This window comes from Arvicanthis niloticus, chromosome X, assembly GCF_011762505.2.
Source record: "Arvicanthis niloticus isolate mArvNil1 chromosome X, mArvNil1.pat.X, whole genome shotgun sequence".
NCBI classification, from domain to species: domain Eukaryota; kingdom Metazoa; phylum Chordata; class Mammalia; order Rodentia; family Muridae; genus Arvicanthis; species Arvicanthis niloticus.
The window spans coordinates 29,342,409-29,363,225 of record NC_047679.1 but is presented as its reverse complement, the minus strand read 5'-3'; the positions used below and the strand labels follow the sequence as shown (position 1 = coordinate 29,363,225).

The 20,817-nt window shown below is 41.1% G+C and overlaps 1 protein-coding gene across 6 annotated transcripts in view; it reads left to right on the top strand.

Annotated features, from left to right (window-relative positions):
• Window positions 1-20,817, top strand: part of Sh3kbp1 (SH3 domain containing kinase binding protein 1) — a 207,222-nt gene that overhangs the window by 25,346 nt on the left and 161,059 nt on the right. For all 6 annotated transcript variants that reach the window (XM_034485252.2, XM_034485250.2, XM_034485249.2 and 3 more), the window contains exon 2: window positions 14,822-14,925. In XM_034485252.2, the coding sequence (XP_034341143.1) occupies window positions 14,822-14,925 (104 nt within the window). The remainder of the gene's footprint in view (window positions 1-14,821; window positions 14,926-20,817) is intronic.

Here is a 20,817-nt window from a genome sequence, read left to right as displayed (position 1 = left end):
TCTTCTTCTTCTTCTTCTTCTTCTTCTTCTTCTTCTTCTTCTTCTTCTTCCTCCTTCTCTTCTTCTTCCTCCTCCTCCTCCATTTTTTTTTTTTACCATAAATGTTTGGTGTCTGTGAGATCCATTTGTCAGCAACAAAGATTGAAAACACTTTAAAAATATGTTAGAGGGCAGAGTGTTGGGGAGAAAGGAGAGGTCTTGCTTATGCCCAACAAATAACCTATATTTAGAATCTTTCCTCAGTTTTTCCTTTAAAATTCTGTATTCTCATTTCGCTTGAATGACTCTGCATGGAGCATTTAAAAGTAGATCAAACAGAACTCTATAAATATGTTGAGTTCTTTTGGGCGTTTTGCCCAAATCAGCCTTGCTAAAGCAGAGAAGAGCAAAGTGCTTTAATATGTTGGATTTTCTTCCCTGCAAAAATCCAGAATTCTTCTCCCAAAGACTAGCTGTCTAGGGCTGAGGAAGCCTTGGTGAAGTAGCCTCTTAAGTGGGAGGTGCACTGAAAGGCGAAAGCCAAGGCCTAAGAGTAGCTCGAGGCAAGAGCAACAGAACTGGTGTGCTTAGAGACCATGCTGATTATGCTTTCTCAGTATGATGCCTTTATGTCTCTCTGATGGGAAAAAAAGGCTGATGAAAAGAAAATTGGTTGAGCTGGAATAAGTAATTTAACAAAGCTGCTTTCTACTAGATTTATGAATGTAAAACCAAATGTTACAAAGGATGGAGTCAAGTAAAAGGAAGCCCTCCTGTAAAGTAGGTCTCTGCCTATCATACCCATGTTGTACTCAAGGAAACTGATGCCAAGAGTGTGCAGTAGTTGCATGTGGGAGCCCTCTGGCTCTGTGTATCTTTTATCTTTTGAGCTGCAGGCTTGTTTGACATGACCATGATGCTTGCAGTGCCAACTATGTATTTATGAGCAGGGAAAGCACAGCTCATATTAGCCTTTCAAAGTATTTTACACACCATTTTTATAAGATGGTTGAGGCAGAAGATGTTTCATGAATTCTTCATGTCCATGACACCAGAATTAGAGATGTGGATTTTAAACGTCAGAGTGTAGCATGGTGTAGTCTGTAGTCTCTGGAATGGGGAGCCAGAAGGATCAGGAGTTTAAGATCACCTTTAACAGCATAGCAAGTTGCAGATCAGAAGGACTGGGCTGGGCCAAACCCTGCCTTAAAAGCAAATAAACATTAAAAATTATTTAAATAAACAAAATCCAGGACAGATCAAACAAAATTGTTAACACTGAAAGTATACATATGCAAATTCACATTGCAGAAAGTCAGTTCAAGGAGATTGTTCCCTTCTATATTCTTCTGGCAACTCAGTTTTTTTCTACCAATTGTTTTGTAGGAGGTATATATGGTGTCTCATATAGTCTAGGCTAGCCTTGAACTTGAGATATAGTGAAAGAAGACCTTAAATTCCTATCTTCCTGCTTCCACATGTGCTAGGATTATAGATGTGTACCACCACACCCATTTTTATGTGATGATGGGGCTTGAACCAACGGCTTCATGCATGGTAAGCAAGCACTGTACCAACCAAGCTATATTCACAGCGCCTAACCAGGCAGCTTTAAGACTGTTTTCAGTGGTATTGTTAAACAGGGTGTCCCAATCTGTAATTTCTAGGGCTGAGGAGGGACTAGATCCTGGAGTTGTATTCTTCCTTTTTTTTTTCTAGATACACAGCACCTGGGCCCACATACTGAGTTATGAGTGGGTATTTGTGAAGAAGTAGAATCATCATAGCCATAATAAGACATATGTGGGAGTTTGGTAAATGAGTCAAATTTATTGAAAAAGGTGAGCACAAAAAAGCCAAGAGGTGTCAAATTGAAAGGGTGCAGACAAACTGATGACAAACTGACTGATGCTTTCAAATAAGAAAAATACATTGGAGCAAGAACAAAGCAGAGGTGGTCAGGGAAACCCAGAAAAAGTGTCCTCATGTTGTGTTTAAATTTTCTCTCTTCCTCTCTTTTTCTTCCATTCTGTCTTAGGATTTCCATTGCTATGAAGAAACACCATGACTATGGCAGCCCTTATAAGGGAAAGTATTTAATCGGGGCTAGCTTTCCGAAATTTAGTCCATTATCATTATGGCAGCACACAGGCAGACATGGTGCTGGAGAAGTAGCTGAGAGTTCTATGCCAGGATCCACAAGGCACAGGAAGAGACACTGGGCCTGCCTGGAACATTTGAAACCTCAAAGACACCCCTCCTCCTCTCTGGTGACACACTTCCTCCAACAAGGCAACACCTTCTAATCCTTCTCAAGTAGTGCCATATCCAGATGATGAAGCATTCATATAAATAAGCTTATGGGGCCCATTCTTATTCAAACCACCACAATTTCCCCCCTCCCCCTATTTTCATTTTCCCTCTTTTTCTTTCTCTTCCCTGTCCTTCCCTCCCCTTCCTTTCCTCCTTTCCCCTTCTTTGTCTCCCTTCTCTCTTCCTACCCCCTCTCCATGCCCCGACTCCCTCTCTCCCCTCCCCCTTTCTCCTTCTCTCTCCTCTCTCATCTTTCTTCTCTCCTCCACCTCCCCTTTCTCCTCTTTTTCCCCTTTCTCTTCCCCTCCTCCCTCTCCTCCATGCCCCTTCCCCCTACCCCATCTCTGTTATTATAAGAATATGAGTGAGTAAGCAGGCTCGGAAGATAAGATAGGGATTCCCCCTGTCCTGTACAGGGATGGTCTCGCCCAGTAGATGGGGAGGAGTCAGGCCAGGGATGGAGATCTTGGATTGGTCCTAATGGGATCTTGTCTCCTTAGGACACTAGCAGCAAGTATGATTGGAATATTGACTAGTATGAGCTCTAGATGTGGGGCTTTTTGAGCTCACATCTCCTGTTTTCTTAATGGGTTTCTTGTTGTAGTGTGGCCAGTACCCCCTTGTCATTCAGCCCGTGAAATAAATGCATCTTTTTGTCTGATTCAATTAGTACTCATTTACTTATGAAATAGGAACTTGCCATTAATGTAATTTAAGCATGTTCACCATGTTCAGCATCTATGAAGATGAGCTTCACAGAACAAGGTAATTATTTTAGCAGATAACTGATGTTGTTGGAAATGAAACCTATTCCAGCATAGTATATGTTCTTTGTAAAATCAAATTGATATGCAAACACACTTAAATGAATCTTTATGCTCCACTCCCAACTGCTAGCATTACTTTGGTTGTATTGCTTTCCGTACCATTTTCTGTGCTTACACAAACATGTATGTATACATATGCATTCTTTTTGTTCATTAATTTATTTATTCACTTTATATCCCTCTCACTGCCCCCTCCCAGCATTTCCCCCCTTTCCTCTGAGTGGGTGAGGTCACCCCTGGGTATACCTCCCACCCTGGCACATCAAGTCTATGAGGCTAGGTGCATCCTCTCCCACTGAGGCCAGACGAGGCAGCCCAGCTAAAACATATCCCACACATAGGCAACAGCTCTTGGGACAGCCCCCACCCCAGTTGTTTGGAACACACATGAAGAACAAGCTACACACCTGCTACATATGTACGGGGTGGTGGTGTGGCTAGGTCCAGCCCATGTATGCTCTTTGGTTGATGGTTTAGTCTCTGGGAGCCCCCAAGGGTCCAGGTTACTTGACTCTGTTGGTCTTCCTGTGGAGTTTCTAACCTCTTTGGGGCCATAATCTTTCCTCATATTCTTCTATAAGAGTCTCCAAGCTCCATCCACTGTTTGTCTGTGGGTGTGTGTATATATACTCTTTGACTCATGGGATTGTATTAGGTCCTCACAGATTAATGGCTGAATGGATTAATTTTTCTGTAAATAAACATTTGTTGAGTTCATATTTCATGCTATAACCTGGGTGATCAGGCATAAGTAAGATACTGTATATCCACATGATATTTGGCATTTTGATGGTTATGGACACATTTTCACATCAGTATTCATGAAATGTTTGTATTTAATTACTAAATATGCCATGATTTATTCAGGCCCTCCCCTCCTAATGGACATATAGGATGTTTTTTTTACATGTAGATCTCTGAGCTGTTAGAAACATTGCTGCCCCTAAAACACATGTTCTGGCTTTCTAAAAGAAATGTTTTCTGTCTTTTAGAGGACCTATGCATGATTTCTCTGTTCTACTGTTTAGTTATGAATAATTGTAAGTGGACTGTAAATTTGTAAGAGGAAACAAAAATAGATTCTTATATAAGTTTGTAGAGGTTTTGTGCTACATGCCGGTGAAGAATGAGAGACCTCTCATATAATGGAAACACTACAGTGTCTGCCAGTTCCATCCCCATATTGTCAACACTTCAAGATGCCACTTACATTATTTTCTTTCCTTTTTATTGGATATTTTATTTATTTACATTTCAGATGTTATTCCCTTTCCCCATTCCCCCTGAGACACGCCCTATCCTATCTCTCCTCCACCTGCTTCTATGACAGTGTACCCTCACCCACCCACCGACTCCCACCTCCCTGCCCTTGAATTCCACCCACACTGGGGCATCCAGCCTTCACAGGACCAAGGATCTCCTCTCCCACCTATGCCCAACAAGGCCATCCTCCCCTACATATACAGCTGGAGCCATGGGTCCATCACCATGTGCTCCCAGGCTGGTGATTTAGACCCTGGGGAGCTCTGGTTGGTTGGTATTGTTGCTCTCCCCATGGGACCACAAACCCTTTCAGCTCCTTCAGTCTTCTCTCTAACTTCTCCATTGGGAAACCCTTGATCAGATCAGTGGTTAGCTTTGAGCATCCACCTCTGTATATGTCAGGCTCTGGCATACCTCTAAGGAGACAGCTGTACCAGGCTCCTGTCAGTGTGCATGTCCTGGCATTCATATCAGCATCTACCTTTGCTGACTGCACATGGGATGGATACCTAGGTTGGGCAGTTTCCGGACAACCCCTCCTTTCGTTTCTGTTCCACTCTTTGTCTCCATGTTTGTTTCCTTGAGTATTTTGTTACTCCTTCTAAGAAGGACCAAACACCCACACTTTGGTCTTCCTTTTTCATGAGCTTCACGTGGTCTGTGAGTTGTATCTTGGGTACTGTGAGCTTTTGGGCTAATATCCACTTATCAGTGAGTGAATACCATGTGTGTTCTTTTGTGATTGAGTTACCTCACTCAGGATGATATTTTCTGGTTCCATTAATTTGCCTAAGAATTTCATAAACTCATTGTTTTTAATAGCAAAATAAAATATTAATAAAATATTAATAGTACTTCTTTTACTGTCCAGGAATTTTCCTTCACAAAACCATGACACATAGGTAATAGGCATTGTAAGTATTCTTAGTTGATCGATCCATACATTTGTCAGACACACTCTTGACTATATGCCTGAGACTAAGTATAAATAAGTAAGAGGGGGTCATCGGCTCCAAAGGAGGCATCGGATTTCATCAAGTGATGATGGTACTATGGATATCTGCATTCTTGACTCTATTAGCCTTTCTTACCTGGTATAGTATGTCTTCCACTGTATTTTAGTGCTTTATGTCTGCATTTCCCTTCTCTTGGGCTATTCAACTGATTTAGGGCTATCTCTCCAAAGCCTTTACCACATCTTTGATCCTAGCTACCTTCTTCTAAATTGTTTTCCTTATCACCTCATATTGCATGCTTCTTTATCCAGGGATTTTTCTCTGAATTCTCATGGTTCAAAAATGGAATCCTTATACTTGACACCTAGATTGCCCCCCTGAGATTCTGGCTTATTCTTCCTTCTTAACAGTATCTTGGATTGATACCTAACTCACATGCCTTAGATAAGTTAAATAGTCTTTCATTGCTTGTCCCCACAGGTGTGGTCAACACCCTGAGCTTCATGGGGTTGGTATGAGGAATTGAGGGAAGGCACTTAGGTCTTGAGGGGGAATACATCACATAGGAGATGATGTTAGATGCTCATTTCCTTCATAGCCAGCATGATAAAGTTGGTTTTCCTTATGTAATAATTGACTCTGTCTCCCTTACTACCTTCTATAGCTCAAAGACCCTAAGGAATGAATCCTCATGGCTTTTACATTTTTCTCTTGGGACAAAGGGAGGACTGATATAGCTTTCACTGTTTTCTTCACAACCATTGTCTTTGAAGTAGCAGGCAAATGGATTTCCTGGTTTCTGCCACACAAAGCTATTGGCTGTTTATCCCCCTTGGAGAACAAAGCAGGCTCATCTCTGGGGACTACACGGTGCTGGCAGTGCTGATTACACACTCCATATTTCCCTTGCAACAGTCCAGTTACAGCCAAGAGGCCTTTACAAAGAAAGACCTAGGTGGTCTTTTTTGTTCTGGATTCCGATTGCCTTCTAAAGTGCCCTTCTCTCACTCTGGGATACACCACATTCAAACAGTCAGATAAGTGGCAATTTTCTAGTAGAGGGCATGGTGCAGAGTCCACACATTTTCCCTTTCATCTGGAATTCACTTTATGTCCAAAGTGCCATGTTTAGTTTATATTGCTTTTCCATCCTGCAATAAGAAGTCTGCCTTCTTATATAGAAGCTCCCAGTTTAAGGGCAGCTTCCTTGAGAAGCCTACATGCTACTCTTTACCTTGGGGAGCTAATGGGAACCTCCACTACCTGCTAGTGTCTGCTAATGTTTCATGCCAGATAATTTTTCTTCATCTTCTTGTTCCCAGAAGTACATCTTCAGAGCTCAGAACTACTTAGTACAACTGAACCAGAGGCCTGTGAAATAAAACCACCATGGCAGCATTCATCTAGGTTATATGTTAGGATAACTTTTCTTCCTTGTTGGAGAACATGCTCAACATGGCACCACAGTAACATAGTAATAATGCAAAAGTCTCATTTGGCTTGATGTTCTTTGAACAATACATCTATCTAGAAGTCTGTCCACATTGGCTGCATGTTATAATCACCCAGGGAGCTTCCAAAAATTCAGATGCCCAGACTACATTTTAGACAGTTGGTGTCTGAATTGCAAGAGGTAGGGCCCGAGCATTGATACTTTTCTCTTTTTTATTCTCAAAAATGTGTTCATACAAATTTCAAATTACAGAAAAGCTAACAACATTGATACACTTACCTAGGTAATCCAATTGTCACCCCCTTTTTGCTTTTCCATAAATAAATTCAGAGTAAGTTGCAAATATCAGATCACTGTCCCTAAATACTTCAGCATATATTTGTGAAAAATCAAAGGCATTGTGCTGTATAACTATAATAGAATTAACATTCTCAGAAAAAGTAACAATAACATGATTCTTTAGAATTAGCCCAGACTCAGTTTTTCCCAAGACCCCCTATAATGCTAAGTTTTAAAAACACCAAGAACTAAATTAAGGACTGTGTATTACAGTTGGCATGCGTCATTAAATCTTTTAAAAGTTTACGTATAATGTTTATGTACATTTATGGGATACCCAGGGTTTGTTTTTTTTTTTTGTTTGTTTGTTTTTGTTCTGTTTTCTTTTCAAATGGACGTTTTCCCCCCTCACATAATATATTCTGATAATGGTTTCCCCTCTACTTCTCCCAGTTTCTCCCCACCTCTCTTTTCATCTAAATCCTCACCCTTTCTGTCTCTCATGAGAAAACAAACAGGCATCTAAGGGATAATGATGATGATGATGATGATATAAAACAAAAACAAACAAATTGGACTAGAGCATGGTACCACACAAGAAAAAGAGCCAAAGAAAAAGCACAAAAAATACATATCACACACATACACATATGCACTCTTTCTGTCTATGCCCCTCCCTCTCTCTCTCTCTCTCTCTCTCTCTCTCTCTCTCTCTCTCTCTCTCTCTCACACACACACACACACACACACACACACACACACACAGAGAGAGAGAGAGAGAGATTGAGATTTGCACATACAGGAATCTCATTTGTGGGAAATCAGATTTGTTTTTCTGTTTTGTGTTTTTGAGAGTTACAGTATTTTCTTGCGCCTCCAAAAGATTTTGTTACACGGGACAGTTTTTGTAGCATGTAGTTCCTTACTTTGGTTTCCTGGTGGCTAGATTGAAGCCAGTGTTTGTGCACAGTGTCTGTAGTTGCAGCTGGTCAGGAGTCATGTCAGCTTGCTTCTTGATTGGTGAAGCAATCAATAGGACCTGTTTTTTGTAATTAATGGTAATCTTAGGGAGATACCTGGAAGTTCTGTAAATATTTCAGTCCTCAGTAAGATTCACCCAGTGGTTTCAGGAGGCAGAATCAAGTTTCTCTGATGTCTACAAAATGTGTGTTTACAATGCTTTATGTTGTTATTCAATATTCTTTTGTTACAGAAAGAGCTTTTGCTTCTCACTCCTTAACTCTAGTCTTATCTGCCTGCCTATCTAGCTTGCCACCTGTTGGAACATATCAGACAAATTATAATACACTTCTCAGTACATGATCTCCTGGTCCCTTGGGTGCCACCAGAGACCTGCAAAACTGATGCTTGTGGTCTTTCATAAAATTTGATGCATCTGGTATTTTCTTTTTTGCCAGCACTGAATGATAACATTTTCTGTGGACTAGTTCCTGTGGGACTGCCATTTAGGAAGGCATCAGTAGTTTCCTGAAAGGTCCCAAAGAGATGTGAGTGTATAGCCAAGACTGAGAATCAATGGGTTCATATCCTCCAAGGATGATTGCCTGTTCCTATGAGGTGTTTTTCTATTGCCTATAATTTGTGGTACTGAGTTGTTACCTCAGGTTTAGATTTTTGTGAGCATTACCATGAGGAGAAACAGCAAGTTTCTGGCACTACCACAGAAGTTATGTTAAATAGGTCAGCCCCACACTTTAAGATTCTGGTACATATGGTTCCCAGAACAGTCTAGGAAAAATGCCTGAAGTAACCCTTGAAATGGGGAATTAGGGACTTCTAATTTTTCTCTTTCACTTTAACAGTACTTTCTCTTTTATAATTTGGTTACTAAGTAGCTTTCTTTTTCTCTGTGTCTCTGTCTTTCTCTGTGTCTCTGTTCTCTCTCTGTCTCTCTGTGTCTCTGTCTCTCACTCTCTCAGATTACAGGCGTGTGTTAATAGATCACCTTGACAAGGCTGTTTGTATGCTAAGCAAGCACACTACTATCAGAACTACATCCTCAGTACCCAAACATCAAATAATTTAAGCCTTTATGTTTACTTCTGTTGGGAAAGATGTGGACTATCAAAAAGTAGATTTTGTGAGTGTCTGATATTGTCAGTTGACACAAAGACTTTCTGTTCATGATGTGATTTGTTATATTTTTGTGGCCAGTCAATAGATTTGGTCTAGTGAAAGCTTCACATGTCACAATACTGCAGGATTAAGGGTCTAAGACATCAGTGTGTGCCTCATTCTGGGACTGGAGTCATGGTGTGGTTTCTAATTTCAGCAACTTCAATCTTAGAAAAGGGGAATATACTGTAACATCTTCCCATATATGCAGTGGATTTCTTTTAAGTGGGGGTGCTGTAAGCCCCAGTTCCTAGTAGCTGCTGGAAAGTTTTGTGATTTGGGTCTTTTCACTTTCTGGTTTCAACTCTTAGACATGTGTTATGCTAGCTCACCCAGTTTATTATTGTTGTTATTATTATTAATAATAACAATTATTTTGGAGTATGTGGTGTGTGTGCGTGTGTGTGTGTGTGTGTGTAGCTTTGTAGAATCAGTTTCTCCTTCTACCTCTATGTAGATTCTAAGGATCAAAATACTTTTACCCACTGGACCATTTCTCTGACCCCTACACATGATTCTTTCTGAAGCCTTAACACAGAACTGAGATTTACTTTAAGAACAGCCAGCTGGATGGGCAGCAGCATCTTTAGAGTTATGTCCCAGCTTTGAATACAAAGCCTTCTACTTACAAGCTATAAAACCTCTGGTGACATAATTGATTTCTATGTCTTCCTCAAATTCATTGTTTATAAAAAAGAGAGCCAGTAATCTACCTAGAGATCAGTCTAGAAATGAAATGGCACAATACAGGTAATGTACCTAAGAATCTTAAGCATTGAGTATAAGTGCTCAACATGTGTTGCCTGATGTTAATTTATTAACCACGTTTGTTAGGAATAGAGTGTGGCTGTTGGTCCTAGTGAGAAATTTGAGGTTATGCCTGCTTTGCTATATGTCTATGCCCATGTTCTTGCATATGAGCACATATTCATGCATGTGTATTTTAGGACCAACGTGCTATCAGGATATTAAGTAGGGATGTAGTAAATATGCATTGTGATGTTTTCCTTATTTATACTTTTGGGTAAGCCATGTATGCATACATACTTGCATGTGCATTATGTTGTTTCTTTCTTTCAATTATGCATGAGACGTTAAAGTGGCCTTGCCTCGGGAACACAGAAGTGACCTAGACAGTGGCAGTGGTGTTGCTGTGAAGAAGGAAAACACAGATGTTCACTTCCTAGTTTCTCTAACATAGATGTATATCGTTGGTCATGCTTATTATGTGTGTCACAATTTGGTCTGAGCAGGAACCTGGTGGCTGAAAATAAGAGATCCCAAACCTCGGGTATTGGCAAGTCATGTTTGTTTCCAATCTTCAGAAAAAAAAAAAAACCCTCAAAAGGAAGTGATGGTGTTGTACTACCATTTCAAGGAAGTCTATGATTCACTAGTAAATGTCAGTGAGATAGTAGGGCAAGAAAAAAAAAATGGTAAGAGACAACCTGAAGCTTCTTCTGTTATACTAGGTGAATGCAGTTTGTGTTCCTCTTCATGCCCAAACTGGGTTGTGGAGCCAACACTCAAGTTTAGGCCAATGGTGTGCAGAGCTGAGGTCCAGAAATACAGGAGGCTTACAGTTTGGGAACTGAAGAGTTGTTGTAACCTTTACTCTTCCTCAACGCTTTGCCTCAACGCTTTTGGGGCTAAGTGCTCTGGTGAAGAGAGAGTGGGGCTCTTGGGGCAGGAGACGCGAAGAATGAAGACAAGACAGGGTGTGATCAAGTCTCTTCTATTGAAGGGAAGTCTGAGGTATTTATATACACAAGCAGGAGAACACAGGTGAAAACACTTTACCACGTGCACCATACAGCTGAGGTCACTAAACAGCAAAACAGGCTATGTGGGATAAACAATATATTTATCAGAGTGTGCTTCAGCTGTTATAGGCTTTTGACAACCAAGTCTTTCATCAGGGTATATGGTTCCAGATGGCTGCAAAGTTGATCTAGCCGCTTTCTACTAAAGTTGGCTCCCAACAAAGAGTTAGTGCAGTGTCACACACAGTGTTACAGGAAGCAGTGAATATAGATTGAGGAGAATTTGGGACTAGTGATTTGATTCACTTCTCTGCGACTGGAGAGAGACCTTTAAAAACAAGCAGAGGAAAAAATAATGCCACTTACTAGCTTAGTGATTCTGAGTAAGTCACTCATCTTTTCCTCTTTTGCAAAATGGTTGCTCATCCCAACTCTTTTATTTATAACTCATGTGGTTGACATCCAGTGATATGGGTATCAGGAGGTATGACGGCCCAGGCCTATAATCCTAGCACTTGGAAGGCAAAGCCAGGAGAGTCATAGATTTGAGGCTAGTCTGGACTACTGGCTCAAAGAACCAAAGAAATTCCTCCAAGGAAGAGATGCTCTTGAGCTAGCCTCTTGTAGAGAAAGTAAGACTTTCTGCATGGGTTCAAGTCAGGTCACCTTTAGCACCAGCTTGCCTCTGAATTTTTCTTTTTGTCCTCTAGGTATTTTCTTGGTATGTTGACAGTGTACATTGTGAGATTTTATGGCACCAGTTAAGTGACCTCTGAACCATTTAAGAAATATTGGCTAGCCTGACAGAGAGGAAATTAGTGAATGCATCATTCCCTTGATACCATGTAAGCTTTTATAGTCTCCAATACACAGATTTAGATGAGGTGAAGTCAGATGAGTATGTTCCAGGCCCTGAATCTGTTGGGATAATCTGTTCCTTAAGAATATATCACCTTGGCCTTTGCCTTTTGTACAGTATTAGGCTAGGTGATATGTTTTAAAGTTTCAAAGACATGTATTCGTGTGTGTGTGTGTGTGTGTGTGTGTGTGCGTGCATGTGTGTGTGTATGTGCGCGTGCATGCACGTACACACACACACACACACACACTGCAGTGCATGCAGGTGTTTGAGAAGGCCATAAGAAGATGTTGTGTCTTAGATTGTGATTTTCATTTTATAATCCATGTCTTCTGACAGTTACATCATCCACCCATGCAGGACAATTCTTTGCAAAAAAGTTATATTTTGAAACTCGTTCATTCACTAATGTGTTTCCATAAGGCTTTTTCGTAGATTCTTAGTTTTGATTAAACCACCCAGTCCTGCTGCTCTCTCCCGTTCCTCTTCCCCATCCCGATTAACCCGTTAACCCTCACTATCCCTCCTACCCCCTGCTTCTCTTATTTCCCATGTATTTTACTATCCTTCTACTCATTTTTAAAGTTGGGTTATGAGTACCTATGGAACTGTCTTCATTTGGGTTAGCCTCCTCCTCATCCTCTGATTTCCCTACTCTTCCTCCCTCCCTCCCTGCTTAAGCCTGTCTGCAGTTTCCCACTTGCCTACTTCATTTTACATATAGCTGACTCTCCCCTCCACTTCCATTAACAATTATATCTAAATTTTATGGCTTTACCTAGAACCCTCTGGGCCTTTTAGTGTTATTTCACCTTGGTCTGGATTTGGTGGCTTCTGTGATTGTGTAAGTTTTCAGACATTTGTTATTTCACTTTATGCTTAGAGTTGTATTTTTCAGAGTTCAACATAAAAATAGATAACAGGGGCCTGATGTGATGGCTCAGCGCATAGCGGCACCTGTCACTAAGCTCATGACTTAAGCTCTGCACCTAGGATCTACATGGTGAAGGAGAACTGTTTTCTCCAGGTTGTTTTCTGACCTCCATGTGCACACTGCGGTGCATGTATAGTTCTCCCACCCCCTGAAATTAAATAAAACGTATAAAAACAAATCCTAGAAAATGAAAACTTACAAATTCCTAAAAACTTTATCTCAAGGGATGTATATGGGGAAGCGGGGGAGGTGGGGAGGGCACTATGGTTGCCCTGTCACCTAGAGTTTCTTTGCTAGAATGAGAACTATGTGTCACTTAGTGGCTAGTACCTGATTTGTCTTCTGTGTTGTTGGGAGCTATAGAGCAATAGTGGTAGTTTTTCATTTCTGTTTTTGAAATAGGATCTTACTGAATAGCCTACACTGGCCTGAAACTTAGGATCCTCCTGCCTCAGCCCTCTGATCAATGGGACTGCAGATGTATCCCATCATAGCCAGCTTTTTGACAGCACTTCACTGGAATACCAGTCCTCTAGCCTTGTCCTTTGGAGAGGCAATATGTTTAGGTCCTCTGGCCCATGCAGAGCTAGATCCACCCTACAAGGTTACATGACTCAGTCAGCTAAACAGGACACATTGCTAGCCTAGAATGTACCTGTGAGCTCTGAGTTTGTTCTAATCAAGATTCAGTAGCTTGTGACTTTGTGCAGAAAGGTGGAGATCATTAGTTTAGTGGCTGAAGATGTGATTAGACAAGATATCGATTCTGAACTTCTGCCCTCTTCTTTGTGTTCAACTCTGTTCTTCCTTAGGGAGGTGGTACAGACAGAGAAAAAGGAACCTGAAAACTAGGCCACTGGCTTTTGAAAAATATTGATCAGGAAACCCATAGATGTAGTTCCAACACCTTCCTCTTTGTGTGATGTCATTCGGAGGGTGGGGGGCAGTAGGTCTAATGTGCCCTGCAATCATCCCGACAGGGACTTCCTTTTACAGGGAAAAGCTTAGAAAAGAGTAAGAGCCTCCAGAGGCAGTACCCAGAAATAATGCTGGCCTTTCTAAATGCACTTCTTTGAAGTCGTTGATCCTGTTGATTTTCTAGGCCATGTAGTGGTGTGAAGAAATGGTGTGAGGTGTTCAGTTGTGAGCAACAAGCCTCTGAGCAATGCCCATCTCGGTTCGTAGTCCTCATACACCACTCCCTGGCTTCCACCACCACTATTGCACGTCATCCCACATGCATGGTTTTTGCTCCCACAATGCACTTAGGCAGTATGGATGCCCGTTAGATGGTAGTGTCTGTGTTTGTACCAGCTCCAATTCAGAGACCCCCTGGTGGGACCCATTGTATAAATGGCATGGTATAACAGTCAGTGTCCTCTAAAGTGAAGTATGGCTCTGACTTTTAACCTTGACTTGCCCGTGTTGCTTCTGTGGAAGCAGCCAGGCATCTTGCTAATGCATCCCCTGGGACACAAATGGCTATGTTGAACCCTGTGGGACTTTTGAAATTGTACCAAGAATAGCAGAAATCCAATTGGCTTTGGGTTATCAGGCTTGAGGTCCACTGTGTTGAAAGGGTGACGATTAGTAAGAGAAAGACCAGGCCACTTTCTCATTTGCTTTGCACACTTGGGGGAAGTGCTCTTTGCCTTGCTAGCATCAGAAGTAGACCATCCTTGTTTCTTTAGCACATCACATCAGCTTTCATTACAAACCAACAGCAACAAATAGAAAGTGCCATCTATGGAAGCGCGTATAAGGCAACACTGTGCTCCAGTGCTCCAGGGTGGGGGTTCTGCCTTCTGTGCCAATGGATCAGTTTCTCATGTCCATGGGTTTCTGACCCAGCAGCTTTTCAAAACACCAAGAAGCATTGCTCTGCTTTCTAATGCCTCTCTAAGAGACCAGGGCTGCTGTGCCTCTAGCTATGCCCCGGAAAGCATATTTGAGACAAATCAGCTTACTTTGCCTGCATGCCTAGGAAGCCTCTCTTTAAAACCTTAGTATGGGATGTGGGAGAAGAACTGTATCTAAATCTTTTGCTTTTCCCATTCAGGAGAGCGACGGAGACGCCGATGCCAGGTGGCATTCAGCTACCTGCCCCAGAATGATGATGAGCTTGAGCTGAAAGTCGGGGACATCATAGAGGTTGTAGGAGAGGTAAGCAAGTAGCTGAGTTGACACTATTGCCTCGTGTGGCTATCAGACCCACCTGTGTGCCCAGCCATCAAGAGCCCTTGCTACATATGCACAGGCCCATTGGCCTCAGCCACGGAGAGTCAAACTTAGAGACTCCAAAGATCATTCAGCTGAGTCTCCTAGGGAAAGTAGTTTCTTCAGAGGAATTCATTTAGGTCAGGTGGGGAGGTCAGATGTGTGGGCATCTGAAGCCATTGTCTTCGTGCCATAGCACACAGAGTACCTGTGAAATTTCAGTGCTGTGTCATCAACTTCCCTGTCTACTTTAGTTAACGATGGACTCTGAGTGATCACAATAGCAGGGATCATCTCTAGAGATTCAGTTTTCATTGTGAAGAATACTGGGTTTAGAGAGAATGAAAGAGGCATGTGGCATTTATTGGAAAACCAAGTATGTGACAAGGGTGATAAGGGTTTTTGTTTGTCATGTTCTTGCATGGCTTGGGTGCTGGAACCCTGACTAGAGGCGGCAAGGGGATGAAGAGATGGCAAACACAAAACCTCACAATCTAACTTTGGAAGACTGGACTCTATGGAGAAGCTGGAGCTGGAGCTACACACACACACACACACACACACACACACACACACACACTCACACTCACACTCGGAAAAAAAGCAAAGCCAAACAAAACAAAACTCAGTGCATTTATTCTACACAGTTGATCAGGGAAGTGGGGTTATTGCACACAGCTGAACAAGGAGGCCAGGTCATTACATTGCAGATAAAGAAGGAACCAGGGTTTTTACATACAGATGAAGAAGCAGAGTTATTACATGCAGATAAAGAAAGTGGCAGGGTTATTTATACAGCTGAGCAAGAAGACACATTAAGCAAATCTCAATAGGTACAGTCTCTGTAGAGGACCAGTCTTTAGGCCATAGCATGAGCAAGGGGGAAGAAAACTACAGTGGTCCTTTCTGTACCCATAGTCAACATTTGTACTCTGACCAGAGGAAGATATTGTCATTTCTATGAGTCTGAGCTGGAGAGGATTCTGCCATGTCCATGGTCTGTGAGCTATTGGGGTTTTTGATGTGGCCGTGTTCATGCCAATGACACACATTCCCTCACACCTCCCTGCAGTCCTTTTGTTGTTCCGCTGTGGAACCCAAGACCTCACTCCAAGCTCTACAAGGAGGTTCTTCACACATTAGAGCACTTAATCATCCTGATCACTTTATGGGGTAGATGAGCAAAGACCTTCAAGAGGTAGCAGAAGCAGGGCTAGGGAGCAAAGCCTACTCTACTGGCCAGTGACAGTTTTCCATGCCACTTTTTCCTGAATGTTTGCTCCTATGTATCCAAAACTAGCCTTACTGGTTGAATGTTCTAGACACATTGGGTGGGCTGCTTGCACTCTGCTCCCTCATGCTTTGGGGATCTTGTGCCTTGGACTGTTAGAACATTCTGGTTCAACATTTGGCTCTTTATATAGAAAGACGCAAAGTGTCATTTGCATGTGTTTTCTGGATAGCAGTTGACATTATAGGTGCTCGTGGTTTATAGAGTACAGGGTGGAAGTTGAGGGGGTTTGGAAATGAGCTATCATTGGGGTTGTACTGGCAGGTCTGCTAGCAGAATTCATGTTTCCAGATTCTCATAGAACCCTAACCTGCCCTTGACTCCCTTAAGAGATCTATAGAGAAGGTTGCTTCAAGAGAACTGTGAAAGAACAAAGCTTTGATAAAGACTGAGGCGATGAGTAACTTGATGAGGGCTGACTTGGATGCCAAACCGTATAGCAATTAAACCGAGACCTTTGGGGTTAGCTTTTCTAGAGGATGGATCATTGGTATCTCTGCTAGGCAGTTTGTTTGTGATATAGCCTGATAAGAATCACTTGCATTGCTTTTATGTTTCTAACTTGGATAACAAAGGTGTGTGTCTCTAGAGAAGTTGCTAATGACGTTCCCAGCATGGCACTGGGAGAATGTGCTTTAACCTCCTTTGTTTCTCAGTTTTGGATAATTTGTGCTAATGTATTATTGAGCCTTTAAGAATGTCTGCTGTCAAGTAGGGCATTTATTGAAACTTAGATGAATAAGAAATGGACAGCTGAGCAGAACAATCTATTTACTGATGGGCAGATTTCTTCAGATCAGACCTGTGGAAGAAATTCTATGATAAAAAGTAGATGTGACTAATAAAAATGTTAAACAAAGAATGAGAATAACACATAGGGAAACTGTATTGTTATAAAATGTTATAAATGTAATATATAAAAACTATATTAAGGTGACAGGCAAGGCGATATGTGCTTTTAATCCCAGTACTCTACAGATAGAGGCAGGCAGATTTCTATGAGTTCCAGGCCAGCCTGGTCTATATAGCAAGTTCCAAGCCAGCCAGAACAATATAGTAAGACTTGTCTCAAAAATCAAAAACAAATAAAAATGTTACAAAGCTATTTGATCCATGCCAAATGACACTAGAATTTTCCATAAACACAAATCCCATAAGGAAGAATAGTACTTTAAAAAAAATATTGTTCTGAGCCAAGGATTCACTCAGTAGCCCAGTGAATCCTTTGAGCTTGGATTCCTGCTGCCTTAGACTTCCGAGTGTTGGGTTCCAGGCATGTATTACCATGTCTTGCCATGGAGAAAAATTTTAACTATGTGAAAATATCTGACCCTGCTATTTATTAAAATGTAAATTAAGACAGTAATTAGTAGATTTCAGCTCACTAAAAAAATATTTACTGGTTGGACTGCTGGCAATGCCTAGTATAAGTGGTAAACTTGTATAGCTATATGATATTTATATGAAGGTATGTTGATAACTATAAAATGTGAATAAATCTGTGACTCTGATCTTATTCCTAAGAATTTATCTGTAGAAAATGGTTAACAGAAATGCATAGAGGGAATGTGTTAATTGTAGCAGTGTTTGTAATAATGAAAAATAATCAAGGAAAAGAATTAAGTTGTATTGTCTAGCTAGAAGACATGAAGCCCTTAAAATGGTTCACACAGAGCTCTTTAAAAATGTATTTATTACAATATTTTACACTGGCTATATTCCTCTAAGCTGAGAGATTCTAAAATTCAAAGACCCTGATTTTATGTGTCTTTATATTTGAGGTACCTGGAATAGTGCATGAATCCTAATATGTACCTTGATAAATTTTTGTTGAATAAGTACATGAATAAATGGAGCTTTAAAAACAGGGCTTTGCTTTTGTTTTGCAAAATAAACGAACAGATCGAAACAAAATTACAGACACCAGGATGTAATCATGTGAAATAGATCTATATGCATGTGATCCAGGATTGAAAGGGAACAAGAATTGAAAATGGTCTTGTCATAGAAAATGGTTTTCCTTTACTGTCATAACAATGCTTTAAGAACACAAATCAAGAACAAGACACATGACCAATACATCGAGAAATACTAAACACTTTTGCCTGTCAGCTGTAAGGAAATGGGCAATTGGAGAGGAACAATTGCTGCACTTGTGATGGGACTCACCTAAAGGACATAAGCCATTGACACCCCCCACCTTCAATACCCAGTTCTCTTCTGCTCATTTGCAACTGGATTCTAGACTGCACTAGCTGTTCTCTCCATCAGGAAAAAAAAGGGGGGGGGGAAGCCATAGAGTCTGAAGGCTAGTTAATATATTTTTTCAAAATGATATCAAAACTTCTCTATTTTTAGTTGATTTGAGATCTCACAGATTTTTTTTTACCATTATCAGTGTATAAGATCAGCCCTTTTCTCTAATGATGAATGTTGTATGTAGACTTATGGGCATCCTTTCTATAAGTCTACTAGACGAGACTCAAATGGAAGGTGTTCTGAGTAAACAAAATCCTTTAAGTCATAGGTACAGATGAAGAGAAGAAAACAATAAAAGCCTTGTGATACTGTGGAATCAACCAATCTGTTAATGAATGTATAACATATTGGGGCTGGAGAGATAGCTCAGCAATTAAGAGCACTGGCTGCTTTTCCAGAGGTCCTGAGTTCAATTTCTAGCAACCACATGATGTCCTACAACCATCCATATCTCCTGACCAGGGGATCCAGTGCCCTCTACTGACCCCCAAGGATGCTAGGCATGCACAGCTATATGTGAGGACAAAACATCCATACACATAAATAAATAAAATTAATATTTAAAAGTATTACATATTGTACATGTACATATTATAATGATATCTTTATCGATTGACAGTGTTGAATTGTATACATGATAATTCACACCTATTTTTTTTTGTTCTTGACAGACAGCTCTTAGGATCTTGAGTCACAGGATTTTTAAAATGATATGTATATGTGTCTCTTAATATCTAATATTAACTTAAAATATCACAATCTATGTTTATGTTTAATACAATGTTATAATACAGAGTCAAGCCTGTATCCAATATTTATTGAATTCATGTGTGTATGCATGTGATGAGTGTGGCCAAGGTCTTTTCCATAAGTATGGGTTGCTGGTTTGAGCTCCTTGTTTTGTGTATCCATGATGTATCATCTATGACTTGCACCGATTTCTTTAAAGTGCATCAGTTGCAATGTAAATGAAGCAACAGAAGTATACTGTCCTTCTGATGTTTTATAGCTCCCCAGCCCCAGGGTTTTTTTCCCCTAGCTGGGCAGCTGTTTTTCTTTTAACTTTCAATTTGTTACCTTTATTCTTTCTTAGCACTAACTTTGTCTTCACACACCCAGGGTTTTGTACCATGCAACCAAGCACATACCCCTCCCTGGTAGACCTAAAAGGTTTAGAAAGAAACTTTAGGCCCCTGTAGGAGAAATAACAGGCACTTGTTTGGCAGAAATTAACTACCAGCCTGCAGCCCTCAGCCTTGGTGAAGGAAGAGAGCAAGGGATGGTTCTGGAGTGGACAAAATGGAGGTTGTGCTAAAGAGCCTCCCATCCCCCTTCTGCCTCCTGGCTGGGGCATACCCAGTTTGGCTGTAAGAAAAGCCATCATGGTAAATTTAAAGGAACCAAGCTGTCAGTTTGGAAGGAGAGTGGCAAGCTCTAAATTCCTAGATTGATTGACATTCCCCCCCCCCAACCCCCGCAGATTGTGATTTTTAAATAAGTCATTGTGAATATATACATGGGTCGTTTTGGTTCAGGGTAGAGAAGACAGAGAAATGCTAGTGGGGTTCTCAATGCAGATGAACAAGCATGTTGTGGGGACAAGGTTACCAGGAGCAGAATCTGTGGTCCTCTGGAATTTTCCCTTTTTTATTTTTGAGGACTGCCTCTGTTTTAGTTTAGTTTGGTTTTTTTCCTTGTGATATCTGGAGTCTAAGGAAGGGGTTGGGTTTTTTTTGTTTGTTTGTTTTGTTTTGTTTTGTTTTCCCAGTGTTGAATGAGGCTGGTCTCAACAAATCTCTCAAAGTGGTAACTTGAGTAATGTTCTGAAATTTTTGGTTTCATGTCCCTTTTTCGTGATAAATTTTAGAGGCATTTCTCAGTGGTTCCCAGTCAGGCTGGCTGGTGGCTGAGGGATACAGATTCTGAGTTAAAGCCTGACCTGGCTTTGTGGTTTGCAAAGATGATAACTTGCATGTTCAAAAACTGAATTCTTCTTCATATGCCCATAGAAGGAGATTGGATCCACTCATCTCTGGTTAAGCAGGCTCTTGAAATGCTTTAAAGCTTTCACTCAGGCAGACAAACCTCTGTGTGGGTGGATGGGCGCATCCTCCGCCTTTCACTCTTGCTCAAGAGAAGTCAAGTTCAGTGATCTCTTTCACAGCACATACACTAAAAGTTGTTGGCATCCATTTAAAAGCTGATCAGCTAACAGCGATCCAAGCAGGCCTTCATTTTCCCCCATTAAGACTGCATTACTTTAGAAGCAAGTTTCTTCTCCTGTTTTG